Source organism: Mus pahari, chromosome 10, assembly GCF_900095145.1.
Source record: "Mus pahari chromosome 10, PAHARI_EIJ_v1.1, whole genome shotgun sequence".
Classification (NCBI taxonomy): Eukaryota; Metazoa; Chordata; class Mammalia; order Rodentia; family Muridae; genus Mus; species Mus pahari.
In genome coordinates, this window is record NC_034599.1 from 30,026,311 (window position 1) to 30,039,042 (window position 12,732).

At 43.7% G+C, this 12,732-nt stretch overlaps 2 protein-coding genes across 5 annotated transcripts in view; one reads left to right on the forward strand and one right to left on the reverse strand.

Moving 5' to 3' along the window:
* Positions 1 to 63: 63 nt before the first annotated feature.
* Positions 64 to 5,881, forward strand: Srpra (SRP receptor subunit alpha). Its single transcript, XM_021208128.2, has 14 exons — positions 64 to 300; positions 878 to 961; positions 1,269 to 1,432; positions 1,621 to 1,781; positions 2,027 to 2,183; positions 2,302 to 2,455; positions 2,664 to 2,752; positions 2,854 to 2,972; positions 3,103 to 3,189; positions 3,449 to 3,621; positions 3,707 to 3,920; positions 4,334 to 4,497; positions 4,578 to 4,676; positions 4,797 to 5,881. The coding sequence occupies exons 1-14, from the start codon at positions 184 to 186 to the stop codon at positions 4,923 to 4,925; spliced, it is 1,911 nt and encodes a 636-aa protein (XP_021063787.1). The 5' UTR covers positions 64 to 183; the 3' UTR covers positions 4,926 to 5,881.
* The window catches only part of Fam118b (family with sequence similarity 118 member B), a 48,330-nt gene continuing 41,428 nt past the window's right edge, over positions 5,831 to 12,732 (reverse strand). For 2 of the 4 annotated variants that reach the window (XM_021208130.1, XM_029543031.1), the window contains 4 exons: positions 11,918 to 12,046; positions 9,939 to 10,224; positions 6,793 to 6,852; positions 6,109 to 6,616 (listed from right to left, as the gene is read on the reverse strand). In XM_021208130.1, coding sequence (XP_021063789.1) covers positions 6,603 to 6,616; positions 6,793 to 6,852; positions 9,939 to 10,224; positions 11,918 to 12,046 — 489 coding nt within the window. In that variant the 3' untranslated portion in view covers positions 6,109 to 6,602. Of the gene's footprint in view, positions 6,617 to 6,792; positions 6,853 to 9,938; positions 10,225 to 11,917; positions 12,047 to 12,732 lie in introns of all 4 variants that reach the window. The other 2 variants (XM_021208132.1, XM_029543032.1) reach the window with 2 other exon arrangements.

The following is a 12,732-nucleotide window of genomic DNA, read 5'->3' on the forward strand; positions in this document are numbered from 1 at the left end:
CGCGCCCTGAGCGGGGGGGGGAAGAGGCGGGACCACGGAGGCTCGTAGCGGAAGTGCGGCTGAACCGGTTTCCGGGGGCTGCTGGTGTGACGTGTCCCGCGCTTGGCGCAGCAGGAAGCGGCGGCGGACGCGGCCCGAGTTCCCGGTGCCGGTCTCGGCCTCAAGCCTTCTCCCGCTTCCGTCATGCTTGACTTCTTCACGATCTTCTCGAAGGGCGGGCTTGTGCTCTGGTGTTTCCAGGGCGTGAGCGACTCGTGCACCGGGCCCGTGAATGCGTTGATTCGTTCCGTACTGCTGCAGGTACCACCCCCGCGGGGCAGAACTCCGGGCTGTCTCCCCCAGACCCTGACTGTGGTCCCCCTTCCAGTAGTCACTCCGCGCTTCCCGTCCTGACCTTCTCAAACTGGTCGCTTACCGACCAACCGGGATCGACTCCCTTGCCTGGATCGCAGTATCCCGAAACTTTGCGACGCCCCCCACACCTCCCGTTTGCGGGGCTCTAGCGGTGTTCTGGAGTCCTAATGGACTTGAGCTCATCCGAGCAGCGTGGTTTTCTGCTGTTTTGAGGTTGGGTGAAACTGTGGATGTGAGAACACCTTTCAGGATGGTTCACAGCTGTCAGAAGATCTGATTGTTTATATATTACTGTTTACTTTCTGCCTCCCACGTGTCGTGTCTCCTCTCCCAGCTTTATCCCTTGACCTTACTTGGTGTCTGTCTGTCTGTCTGTCTTTCTCTTTTTTCTGGCGGGCTGCTAGAGAGAAATGTCACAGTACTCCCTTGTTGAGGGCAGGATTATGTCTGGTTATTTCCCAAACATAGTCCAAAGTCTGGTTTTGCTGTGGATAGCCTGACTGCTGAAACGCTCTTTTTCCAGGAACGGGGAGGTAACAACTCTTTCACTCATGAGGCTCTCACACTCAAGTATAAACTGGACAACCAGTTTGAGCTGGTGTTTGTGGTAAGTGGGAGTATGTTAGAAAGACAAGTTATGTTCTCAACAGCATCCCCATTGATGAACCCAATTAATTGTGGGTATTGTGTATGTGATAAAGTAATAGAAAAAAAAATTAGGAATGTGGAGGTGAGAAAGCAAGCAACTTCTGGGTAAGATGGAAAGTTTGGCCCTCTCTCAGGGCAGGAGACCTATGTTTGGCTATCTCTCAGGGCAGGAAACCTACCTCTGGAGGCTTGGGTTGAGTTGGCTTCCTTCCATTCTGGGCTGGCATTTAATGAGATCTATTGGCCCTGTTTCCTTCCATAAACAGGTTGGCTTTCAGAAGATCCTCACACTGACCTATGTAGACAAGTTGATAGATGATGTGCACCGGCTGTTCCGGGATAAGTACCGCACAGAGATCCAACAACAGAGTGCTTTAAGTCTATTGAACGGCACTTTTGATTTCCAAAATGACTTCCTGCGGCTCCTTCGGTGAGAGGCTTTCCATTCAAAGGGAAAATTTTCATGATTTAAGAGTGCCTGCCTGTAGGTGGCTCATCAATAGTAACATGGGTTCAAACCAGTTACATTTTGTAGCTTGTTTCTTGTAGTCCTTTTTCTTAAGTCCGAGTGGTCCTCTTCCATGGGTAGAAAGACCAACTAGTCTTTTTTGTCTTCAGTGAAGCAGAGGAGAGCAGTAAGATCCGTGCTCCCACTACCATGAAGAAATTTGAAGATTCGGAAAAAGCTAAGAAACCTGTGAGGTCCATGATTGAAACACGGGGTGAAAAGACCAAGGAAAAAGCAAAAAACAACAAAAAAAAGGGGGCCAAAAAGGAAGGTGTGTTTGAGCTTCCTGAATCTGCTAGGGCATACAAAATAGTGGTATAAAGCTCTGTGGTACTCTATTTGACATTGCTGGCCTCCCTTGACTTAATGCTCACCACCCTATCATCCCCTTGAGACATTGTAGTCTCTAAGGTGTTTGGTCCAAGTTTGCTCTTAAGGATTTGGAAGAACTGTAGTTATCATCTGGGTGGTAGGGATTTATGTTTTTTTCTCCTCCAGTGAGGTTTCTCTTAACAGGTTCTGATGGCACTTTGGCTACCAGCAAAACAGCCCCTACAGAAAAGTCAGGTCTCTCAGTGGGACCTGAGAATGGAGAACTTTCCAAAGAGGAGCTGATCCGTAGGAAGAGAGAGGAGTTCATTCAGAAGCATGGGAAGGGTCTGGACAAATCCAGGTTAGCATCATTAACCAGTCCCTGATGACTGTTACCCAGCTGTGGAAGGGCCAGGGAACTTCTCTCATGTTCTTTACTACTTTTCTCCTATAATTTTTTCTTATGTGATCCGTTGCAGTAAATCTACAAAGTCAGATACTCCAAAGGAGAAGGGCAAAAAAGCACCCCGGGTGTGGGAACTAGGTGGCTGTGCTAATAAGGAAGTCTTGGATTATAGTACCCCCACCACGAATGGAACTCCAGAGGCAGCCCTTTCTGAAGATATCAACTTGGTAAGATGCATAAAGGTCAGAGTAAAGGTCACCATTGGCCAGAAATTGGGAAGGAAACAGTTGGAGGGTATATCTGGATTTGAGAGAGGAGTGAACTATATTTGGATTTTTCCAAGGTCTCAAATACTGTTGCCAGGTATATCCTGGGCTCTTCCCCTTAGCTGTTAGTGTTCTTGATCACATCTTTTCTTTGCCCTGTGTACTCCAGATTCGAGGAACTGGGCCTGGGGGACAACTTCAAGATCTGGATTGCAGCAGCTCAGATGATGAAGGGGCCACTCAAAATACCAAACCTAGGTAGAAGGATTTCAGGTGGGAGGTGGTGTGGATGCAGAATTGATGATCCATCCCTCCTGCTTGCTGGCCTTACACATACTTGTGACCTTCTATAATTGTAGTGCTACCAAGGGAACTCTGGGTGGCATGTTTGGGATGCTGAAGGGTCTGGTAGGTTCCAAGAGCTTGAGTCGAGAAGACATGGAATCTGTGCTAGACAAGATGCGTGATCATCTCATTGGTGAGTCTGGAGGACTGGGTTGACTTACAGACTATGACATAGTTCTTTAGGAATAGATCCATTTTCTAAGCTGTGCTCTTGAGACCTGATCATTGTTACTGGCACTCAACAGCTGTCCCTCTCTTCTCAGCTAAGAATGTGGCTGCTGACATTGCTGTCCAGCTCTGTGAATCTGTTGCCAACAAGTTAGAAGGGAAAGTGATGGGGACATTTAGCAGTAAGTATCTCCACAAGTTACAAAGTGCACATGCATTTCAGAGGTGACATAGTCAGATAGCTTTTAATTTCTAAACCTCTACGACAGAACAACATTTAGGACTTAACAGGACAGTTAATTGAGATAATAAAGTCCTAGAACAGTGTGATTTGAATTCTGGGGAAAAACCTAGTATGGTCTTAATTCCATTAGTTGAGAAAGATGTTGGGTGTCAAGTATATTTGATTTTATGATTGAATCCATCCATCTCCCTTTTAAGCTGTGACTTCGACAGTCAAGCAAGCTCTGCAGGAGTCTCTGGTACAGATCCTGCAGCCACAGCGCCGTGTAGACATGCTCCGGGATATTATGGATGCCCAACGTCGCCAGCGCCCTTATGTTGTTACCTTCTGTGGTGTTAATGGAGTAGGGAAGTCTACCAACCTTGCCAAGGTCAGCTCAGTCCCACGGCCTGCTTTTCCACCCTGTGCTTTAGAATCCTGGTTCTAGGTGACATTTTTCTTTAAATTTTTTGCAGATTTCCTTTTGGCTTTTAGAGAATGGCTTTAGTGTCCTCATTGCTGCTTGTGATACATTTCGGGCTGGGGCTGTTGAGCAGCTTCGTACACACACCCGGCGCCTGACTGCCCTCCATCCCCCTGAGAAGCATGGTGGCCGTACGATGGTGCAGCTGTTTGAAAAAGGCTATGGCAAGGACGCTGCTGGCATTGCCATGGAAGCCATTGCCTTTGGTACAGTGTGGGGACCAAGGGGGCTTGTTTTGTCCTTGTCCCTGGGAATTTTCACAGACTAAGGCTATTACTAGAGAAGTCATGGTAAATTACTTGTACGGGTAGTTTTGGGTGGTAATGTGTGTAGTTAAAGGAAAAGCTAGTGTATCCTAACTGTAAACCTGAATGTGGTCTTTTTCCTACTTCTGTCCTTTCTCTGAACGGTTTTGGTGGTGGCCAAGAATAGGACAGGTTTTTCCTTATGTTACCTTGTAACCAAATCCAGAGTCTGGGCAAGTAAACAGGAAGCTGGCAGTGAGCATGAGTGACAGTTGGGTGACTTTTCACATAGCTAGTGTAGGAAATCTTGAGAGGTTGGTAGTGAGTGTGAGAGTTAGTTACATGCTTGGAGTTGACTGTTTTTCTCTCCCTAGCACGTAACCAAGGCTTTGATGTGGTGCTGGTGGACACTGCTGGCCGCATGCAAGACAATGCCCCTCTGATGACTGCCCTGGCCAAACTCATTACTGTCAATACACCTGACTTGGTGCTGTTTGTAGGGGAGGCCTTAGTAGGCAACGAAGCTGTGGATCAACTGGTGAGAGAGTTTGGACAGTTCGCTTTACAACTTAAACTTTGGCAAATTAGATGGGTTCTTATGTTCTTTTCACTTTTTAGGTCAAGTTCAACAGAGCCTTGGCTGACCATTCTATGGCTCAGACACCTCGGCTCATTGATGGCATTGTTCTTACCAAATTTGACACCATTGATGACAAGGTAAAAGTGGATGACTGGATAATGAGACTGGGAAGGAGGAATGGCTGTCTTTAAAGGAAACGGAGGCGTTGAGTGAAAACAGGGCTTGAATTGATTGGCCATCCCTTTTCTCTTCTTCAGGTGGGAGCTGCTATCTCTATGACATACATCACAAGCAAACCCATCGTCTTTGTGGGTACTGGCCAGACCTACTGTGACCTACGCAGTCTCAATGCCAAGGCTGTGGTGGCTGCCCTCATGAAGGCTTAATGTGGCTCTTGCCTAATACCAAATCGCCGCTTGCCCCAAGTCCCTATTCCTATATCAAGAATGTGCTTTAGAGTATGTGAGCAACTTGTCTTCAGTGTAGTACAAAGGCAGAGTGAGGGGAGCTTTGGAGACTTGCAGCTCCTTCTAACCCAATCCTTTGTTCAACCCTACCTCCTTCTGTAAGGAGGGCCTAATCATGTTACAATCACTGCCCAATGACCCTCCCTCTTCCTACTACTCAGGCATCCCCTTCACTCTGCCTACAGACTCCATATCATAGCTTTGACCAATGGTTGGAAAACCCAACACCTGGAGTGTTGCTAACTAGTGTGATCGCAGAGCCATGGTGAGATAAGGAGCAGTTTGAGGTCCCAGCTCTAATGGCTTACTTCCAGAGCCAGCTCTGGATCTTAATGGCATCTATCTAGAAGATTACAACTTCTGGGTCTCTGGTGCCAGGATGATAGCCACCTCACTGTGGCAGTGATGGTGGCCCATTCTTAATTGCTGCTAATTATAAATCTGGTGATGAACTCCACACCCGATTGTTGCCCCAAAGCATGAGTTAGGCCTTGTTACAAATGAGTGAAAGGCGAGTGTCCACTTCTCTCAGAAGCAAGGGGAGCAGAGTTGCCTTCCAACCTGTTTCTGCTCCCAAAATCTAGATGGAAGCTTTGCATGTTTACCTTCCTGGGAGAAAACCAGTTGTTAGAGGGGTTATTGTTGTCCCATACCCCACCCAACCCTCAGCCTCCTGAGCAGGTCCTGGCTTTTCCTCATTCTCTTCTACAGTGCCTGGTAGACAAGTGCTACGTTGAAGAACACAAACCTCTTGTTTTAAGACTTGTCCTGTAGTTTGGTATTACAGATGTGCTACTAGTGCAATAAGGTGAAGGCTGTCTGCCCAGAGAAATACATAATTTATATAAGAAAATAAATTTCATAAAGAAATTGCCTCTTAGGTTCATATTTTTTACAGGATTTAAAATTAGAATGCTAACTCATACTAGCTATATAGTTCTTGGGCTTCTTTTTGGCAATGGCATGATAGGAACTAGTAGTGCTCTAAGGAATTGGGTAAGTGCCTGTCCTGAGGAGGATCACCACCCTATGATGAAAATAGAAGATTGCAAGTTTTAGGTTTAGCAGTAACTCTTCAAAGTAGAGCCAGAACCCTGGCAAGTAAATGAACAAGCTTTTAATACAGCTCAGTTATGTAAAATACTGTACACTGTAAAAGATCTAGAAAACTAGAGCTTCAAGTCATGTTTTAAAAAAGCCATAAGCTCAATTGAAAAACCAAGTGGAGTACAAAACTGCAACAAGAGCCCACTGACTCCATGACTTCTTGCTCCTCAAGTCCTGCAGAGCTGCAGCCATAGTCAGGAGTCATCACATTGGTCTGCTGTGTAGATAAGTCTGTCCAGTCTTGGGGTAGGTAGGAGCTGCATTGGATCCTGATGTCATTGGGTATTAAACTGGACCAGGCAGCAGAGTATCGAGAAACAGCCAGCATGAAGGGAAGGTGCAACACTGCCACCCCTATTCTACCCCAAGCTTCAACTTCTGGGTATTGGTACTTCCTGGGAGCTGTGTTGAGTTCTTGCAAGTTTGCTTGTTAACACATCCACAGGAAGGCCCCCACAGCATGGTCTAATGGTGATTTCTCCAGCTTGCTCAAGTACTACAGCCTATGGAGAAACAAAAGACAATGAAGTTCCACAGAGCAAGTCTACACATCTGAAGCTGCAGGTGTTTAGATCACTCAGTCCTAACTTTTCAGAAAGAGCAGATTCAGAGAATCTCAAGACAGGAGAGGCAAATTATTCCCTACAATCTGTGACTAATAGAATAGGAAATAATATACCTCTTATTTCACCATGTGCTGCAGATGAACCATTTAGCTGACCTTCTCTTGCCATCCCTGCTAAAAAGAGAATTGGTATAGACATTATATGATGCTGAAACTTTTTCAAAAAACATCAATACACAGGACAACTTCTGGGTGTTTTCTCCCCTATGTGGATTGCAGAAATAGAATTCAGGTCGTCAATCTTGGCAGCAAATGCCTTTACCCGTAACTATCTTGGCAGTCCCTGGGAAAGCTAAAACTATTAATGGCAGAAATGAAAACTTAAGGGGAGCTCAGGGCACAGCTAAAGAGACATTTAGGAATGATACAAGATGAGGTTAATAACCTCAGACAGTCGTATAAAACGGACATTAGATTCCTTATTGCACTAAAGTTGGTTTTTGTTTGAATGGATCTCACTATGATGCCATGTTAGGTAACAGTTCCAAACCCTCTAAAGCTCTAGCCTTCCTGGTAGTTGGATGTCTAGCAAGACTGCTTGTTAAAAATCAACAACAACAAAAAAACCTTGTTTCAACTCTTTAGAGTAATTTTTTTATGTATATGACTATGCTTGCATATGTTTCAGCACCATGTGCATGGCTGGTGCCTGAGGGAGGCCAGAAGAAGGTGTCAGAATTCCTGGAACTGGAGTTAATAGACAATTGTGAACCACCATATGGATGTTGGGATTTGAACACAGGTCCTCCGGAGCATTCAGTGCTTTTACCAAATTAGCTGTCTCTCCAGTCCCTAAAACATTTTACATACAAAACATGACTGCTTACTCTATTCCCAACAGGTTCACACATATAGCTAATTTGAACTAAAAATTACATCTCTCCATTTCACTAGTTGTATTTCACGTCAATATGTATGTACTTAATAAATGCAAAGCAGGGTGTGGTGATGCATGTCTATAAACTTAGGTCTTAGAGGAGTAAGGATTATGAAAGATCATGAGTTCAAGTCCAGTCTGGATTACAGAGCTATTTTCAGGAAAATATAGACTATAGAGTAAAACCCTGGGTTTTTGTTTTTTTTAGAAAGGTACACAAGACTAAGCTTTGTTCATAACTGAAAAAAAAAAGTACTGGTTAGATCAGAAGTTGGTTATTGGTTAAATCAGTTATTAAATAAGTTGTACTAAAATACTTCCTGATATAGTAATGCCATATTGAAAACCTTTGACTTAAAAATAGAATGGCCTGACTGGCAACTATGGACAGCCACTCTAGAGAGCCTGTTAGCTATAACTATCTTTACCATTCTACAACATACGGGATGTTAACCTAAAGTTGAGTGCAACAGAACATACTGTTGTTCAGATTTTCTTTTATTATAGCATCTTTCTGGTAGAGGATCTCAGTGTGGATCAACTGTGTAGCCCTTGAGTGTGTGTCCTTAGTTTAAAAAATAATCAGAGCTCATGCATCAGAAAAATCCAGCCTAGTCATTGTTGCAAACATCAGTCTAGGTATATTATGCTGAGGGACACCAGAAAAGTTGTTCTCAAGAAAAAGATGGCAGATGATTTCATGAAAGAGACAAGCTTGAATTGTTGCTTTTTTAAGTTCTGAAGAGAAGTGGGAAGCCTTCAATGTTTGGTTACAGTTACAGCGTTTTAACCGTTTTAACTAAACTATGTCTCCTTCTTGTAGCCCAGAATTCTCAACAAACCTGCTTTAGCCTCCAAAGTCCTGGGATTACAGGGATGAGCCACCACAGTGATAATGATGGCTTTAAAAAATCTTAGAGCCGGGCGTGGTGGCGCACGCCTTTAATCCCAGCACTCGGAAGGCAGAGGCAGGCGAATTTCTGAGTTATATATATAAAAAATATATATAAAAAAGCTTGAAGCAGGTGAGGCATAGTGGGAATATGTTTGTACTTGCTAGAATTGTACAGTTGAGACAGAGGATTCAAAGTGTGAGGCCAACCTGGACTACATAGTAACTCAAAGCCTGCACTCAAGAGGCAGAGGCAGGTGGATCTCTGAGGACAGCCTGGTCTATACAGCAAGTTCTAGGCCAACAAAGCTACCTAGTGAATCTCTGTATCAAACAAAACAAGCAAGAAAAACACCCTCCTACCCCTCCCCAAACCCAACAAAACCATGGTTCTTTAACAACAGTGTATAGCAAGAATATGTCTTTAGAACTGGATTGGAGAGTCAGAATGACTAAATCCCAGGCTCTCCCACCTCCACCTCCACCAAGCTGGGATCTTGCTATGGTGCCCAGCCTGGCCTTGACCTTTTGATTCTCCAGCCCCAAAGACTTCCAAGTGCTGAGATTATACCATGAGGTATTTATCACCATGGTTGGTTACACTTGATAGCTTAAACAGCATGTGCAAAACATTTCTTTAGGAAAAGTTTCTGGTTGGGGATTTAGCTCACTGGTAGAGCGCTTGCCTAGCAAGTGCAAGGCCCTGGGTTTGGTCCTCAGCTCTGAAAAAAAGGGAAAAGTTTCTTTTGGGATAAATTATAGCAGTAGAATTTGAAACTTTATATATATATATGAAGAATATTTCATGATAAACATGAACTAAGCATCTTCAAAAATTTGTGTGTATGAAGATGTAAGCCTCCTGATGTGGTTGCTGGAACTGAACTTGGGTCCTCTGGATGAACAGCAAGTGCTCTTAACAAACCATCTCTCTACAGCCCTTCAGTGATTTTTTAATTGTGTGTGTGATGCATGTCTGAGTGTGTGTGAGTGTGGGGCATGCATGTGCCACAGCACATATATGGCAGTCAAAGGACCACTTTAGGACTACTTTCCAAAGTAGGTTAAGAGACTGAATTCAGGTAGCCAGGCTTAATTTTAAGATGCAACTGCTGAGCAGGGCGTGGTGGTACACGCCTTTAATCCCAGCACTTGGGAGACAGAGGCAGGCGGATTTCTGAGTTTGAGGCCAGCCTGGTCTACAGAGTGAGTTCTAGGACAGCCAGGGCTACACAGAGAAACCAAAAAAAAAAAAAAAAAAAAGCAACTACTGAGGAAAGTTGACCTGAAGAATCTTTCTATGTTTTTCTTCCCATTATCAAAATGGCACTCTCACCGCTTCCCAAACTGGTCATACACTACACATTCCCCATTTTGGCAATGTTTTATTCATCACAAACAAAGGGTAACTGCTCTTTGGCCTTCCCTTACCTGATCTGCCTCTTGTGGAGATCTCACATGTCAGTCGCTTGAAATATTCTGGAAGATCAGCATAGTCATTTCCATAGGAGATGACCTTAATCCCCTTGTCCAGCATGTTTTCTCTAAGCTTCTTGAATTCATCTACATCTCCTCTCCGAACCAACATGAAATGTTCTAGGTCAGATTTATGTTTGACAGCCTCTAGGAACAGGGCCTGGAAAGTGGTGTCGTCTACTGTCCAGCCACAACCCAAGAAAAGAAATGACTTGTTTTCATAGAGTTTCTGAATCTCTCTCTTCAAGAAAAAGAGAACAACATGTTAATGACTCAGAAGACAGACACATGATATGGCTTAAGCAAAAGTCAACAGTTTGTCATTTGGCATACTGCAGTAACCCACCGAAATCAAGATTTAAGAGGGAAATCATTACAAGGTTTTATTTCCTAGTTATTATGACAATATGATGTCTGGTCTAAGATTGTACTTTTTACCTGACATTCTTCTGAAAGTTTTCTTTTTAAACAAAATATTATTCTGTATGTATGGTGTATGTATATGAGTGTCCATACCATACCATAGAATGCATGTGGAAATCAAAAGGACAACTATAAAGTCATTTCTCTCCATCCCACCTTTACATGGATTCCAGGCACAGACTGCAAGGCTTGCACAAGTGCTCACCCCACTGAGCCGTCTGTCTAGTCCTTCTGTCTTCTAACAGTTTCACTCCTTTGGCACTGGTCTTTTAGGGATAATTTTTTTTTTAAAGATTTATGTTCTTGGGTAATTAACCTCTTTTCCACTTGCTGGACAAAATTTGCTAATTTTAAATCTTTTTTTTTGTGTGTGTGTGTGTATGTGTATGTATGGAGGCCAGAATTTGATGTTGGAATTTTTTTTCTATTGCTCTCCATTTTATATACCGAGGCAGGTCTCTTACTTGAACCCTGACTTGTAGATTCATCTAGCCTGACCAGACAGCTGATCTGAAGGATCTTCCCGTCTCCACCTTCCAAGTGCTGGGATTACAGATGCACGCCACTGTCCTTGGTATTCATATCAGTGCTAGGGCTAGAATTATCTCCTCACATTGTGTGGCAAGTGCTGTACCCACTGAGCAATCTTGCCAGTCCTTGAACTTGTTCTTGACTGGCCTTAAAACAGAACCACTGATCATCAGAAAACATAATTCTGTCATTAGATAGGTCAAAGGAAGTCTGATTACTTAAAATATCACTGTGCATGTGTACATACATTTGTATCTGTGCATATAGTACACACACACACACACACACACACTCTGAAACATAAATGATTTTGCCTCAGTATCAATGATGGTCATAGTTAAAGAAGGATAAAGCCCTTATACTTCAGAAAACATCACACTTCCTGGTCTTTCTCTGGCCCTGGCTTGTAAATACTACACGTGACCCTGTCCTGAAAATCTCAAGCACCGAGCTGGACCGAAGAAGTGTTTCTGGCTTAAACATGTACATGAATGTGAGCAAGTTCAAAACTTGAAACCCAAAGATCAGCAAACACAAAGAAGAAAATCTCCATTTTGTCATCCTAATCAAATTGGTTTTTCAATTTTTCCAAGTGTAGTCAGGTGTGAGTAAGTAAAGGATCTTTTTTATAATCTATGATCCAACTATAACATTTTTAAAAAGCTGCCTAAATTATTTTGGGCATAGACTTATTAAGAAGCTCAAAGATGAAGGAGATGAATGCATTCTTGGTATGTGAAGGTAATGCCAATGAGGGAGTGCCATCTGCTGCTGGTTTACTAAGTACAGATAAGTAAATACCAATCCTGTGATCTGCCACCCAAAGTTTCTGCATTCCCCAGGATGGTATGCATCCAAGAGACAAGGAGTAAGGTCTGACTCTCTAGTTGTTTTGAAAAGTAAATATCCTGTTAATACTTAGAATTTGCTTAAAAATGTCTTCAGGAGTGACTTCCAGAGCCAAGCCCAGTACTACTTACCATAACTTCAGTGTTCCTGAGCACATTCTGATATCCAGCTGGGTGGAGGACAATGCCACTAGGATTGGTGTAGACCCCATGGATGTGTAGCACACTTAGCTTCCGCTTCTCCTGAGCCCACTCCAGGACCTGCACAATACATACACAGCTTGACCAGGGTGGCACTTGCTTCAAAGTCACAGTGTGTAAGAGCCCGCCCGAGGACTAGACTTTTGACATGACTACAGCTTCAAGGAATTATGAGACAAGAATTTGAAAACCTGGTGTGTCCCATTTCTATGACTGTCAGGAATGATGGCAGCAAATCTAGTGACTTCTCTTTGAAAGTCACTATCAGAAACTAGAATCTTACATTATTTGAAGAATAATGATAGTTTCCACTGGTAATGGTCCAAGCCCTGGTACAACCCTCCTCCCTCTTCTCTCTCTTTCTCTTCTCCAATCCCCGGAGGATCTTTCTATCGAAGCCCCAGCTGTCCTGGAACTCTTATGTAGTCCAGGCTGGTCTCAATTGCAGAGATCCACCTGCCTCTGCCTCCTGAGTGCTGGGATTAAAATTGTATACCACTATGCCCAGCTGTTTACATTGTTTTTGCTCATTATTTAATCCAGGCTGGCCTTCAACTTTAAATATTCTCACCTGAAATTACAGCAATGCACCACACCTGGATCAATCCCCAATCTGTAGTTGTACTGGCTAGTTTTGTGTATCAACTTGATAAAGACTGGAGTTATCACAGAGAAAGGAGCCTCCCTTGAGGAAATGCCTCCATGAGATCCAGCTGTAAGGCATTTTCTCAATTAGTGATCAAGGG

Bases quoted from the DNA above. Each gene is read 5' to 3' on its own strand.
- Srpra (XM_021208128.2), top strand. From the start codon at position 184: ATGCTTGACTTCTTCACGATCTTCTCGAAGGGCGGGCTTGTGCTCTGG. The intron at 301-877 runs GTACCACCCCCG...CTCTTTTTCCAG, and splicing joins TTCGTTCCGTACTGCTGCAG to GAACGGGGAGGTAACAACTC. The intron at 3,921-4,333 runs GTACAGTGTGGG...TTCTCTCCCTAG, and splicing joins CATGGAAGCCATTGCCTTTG to CACGTAACCAAGGCTTTGAT.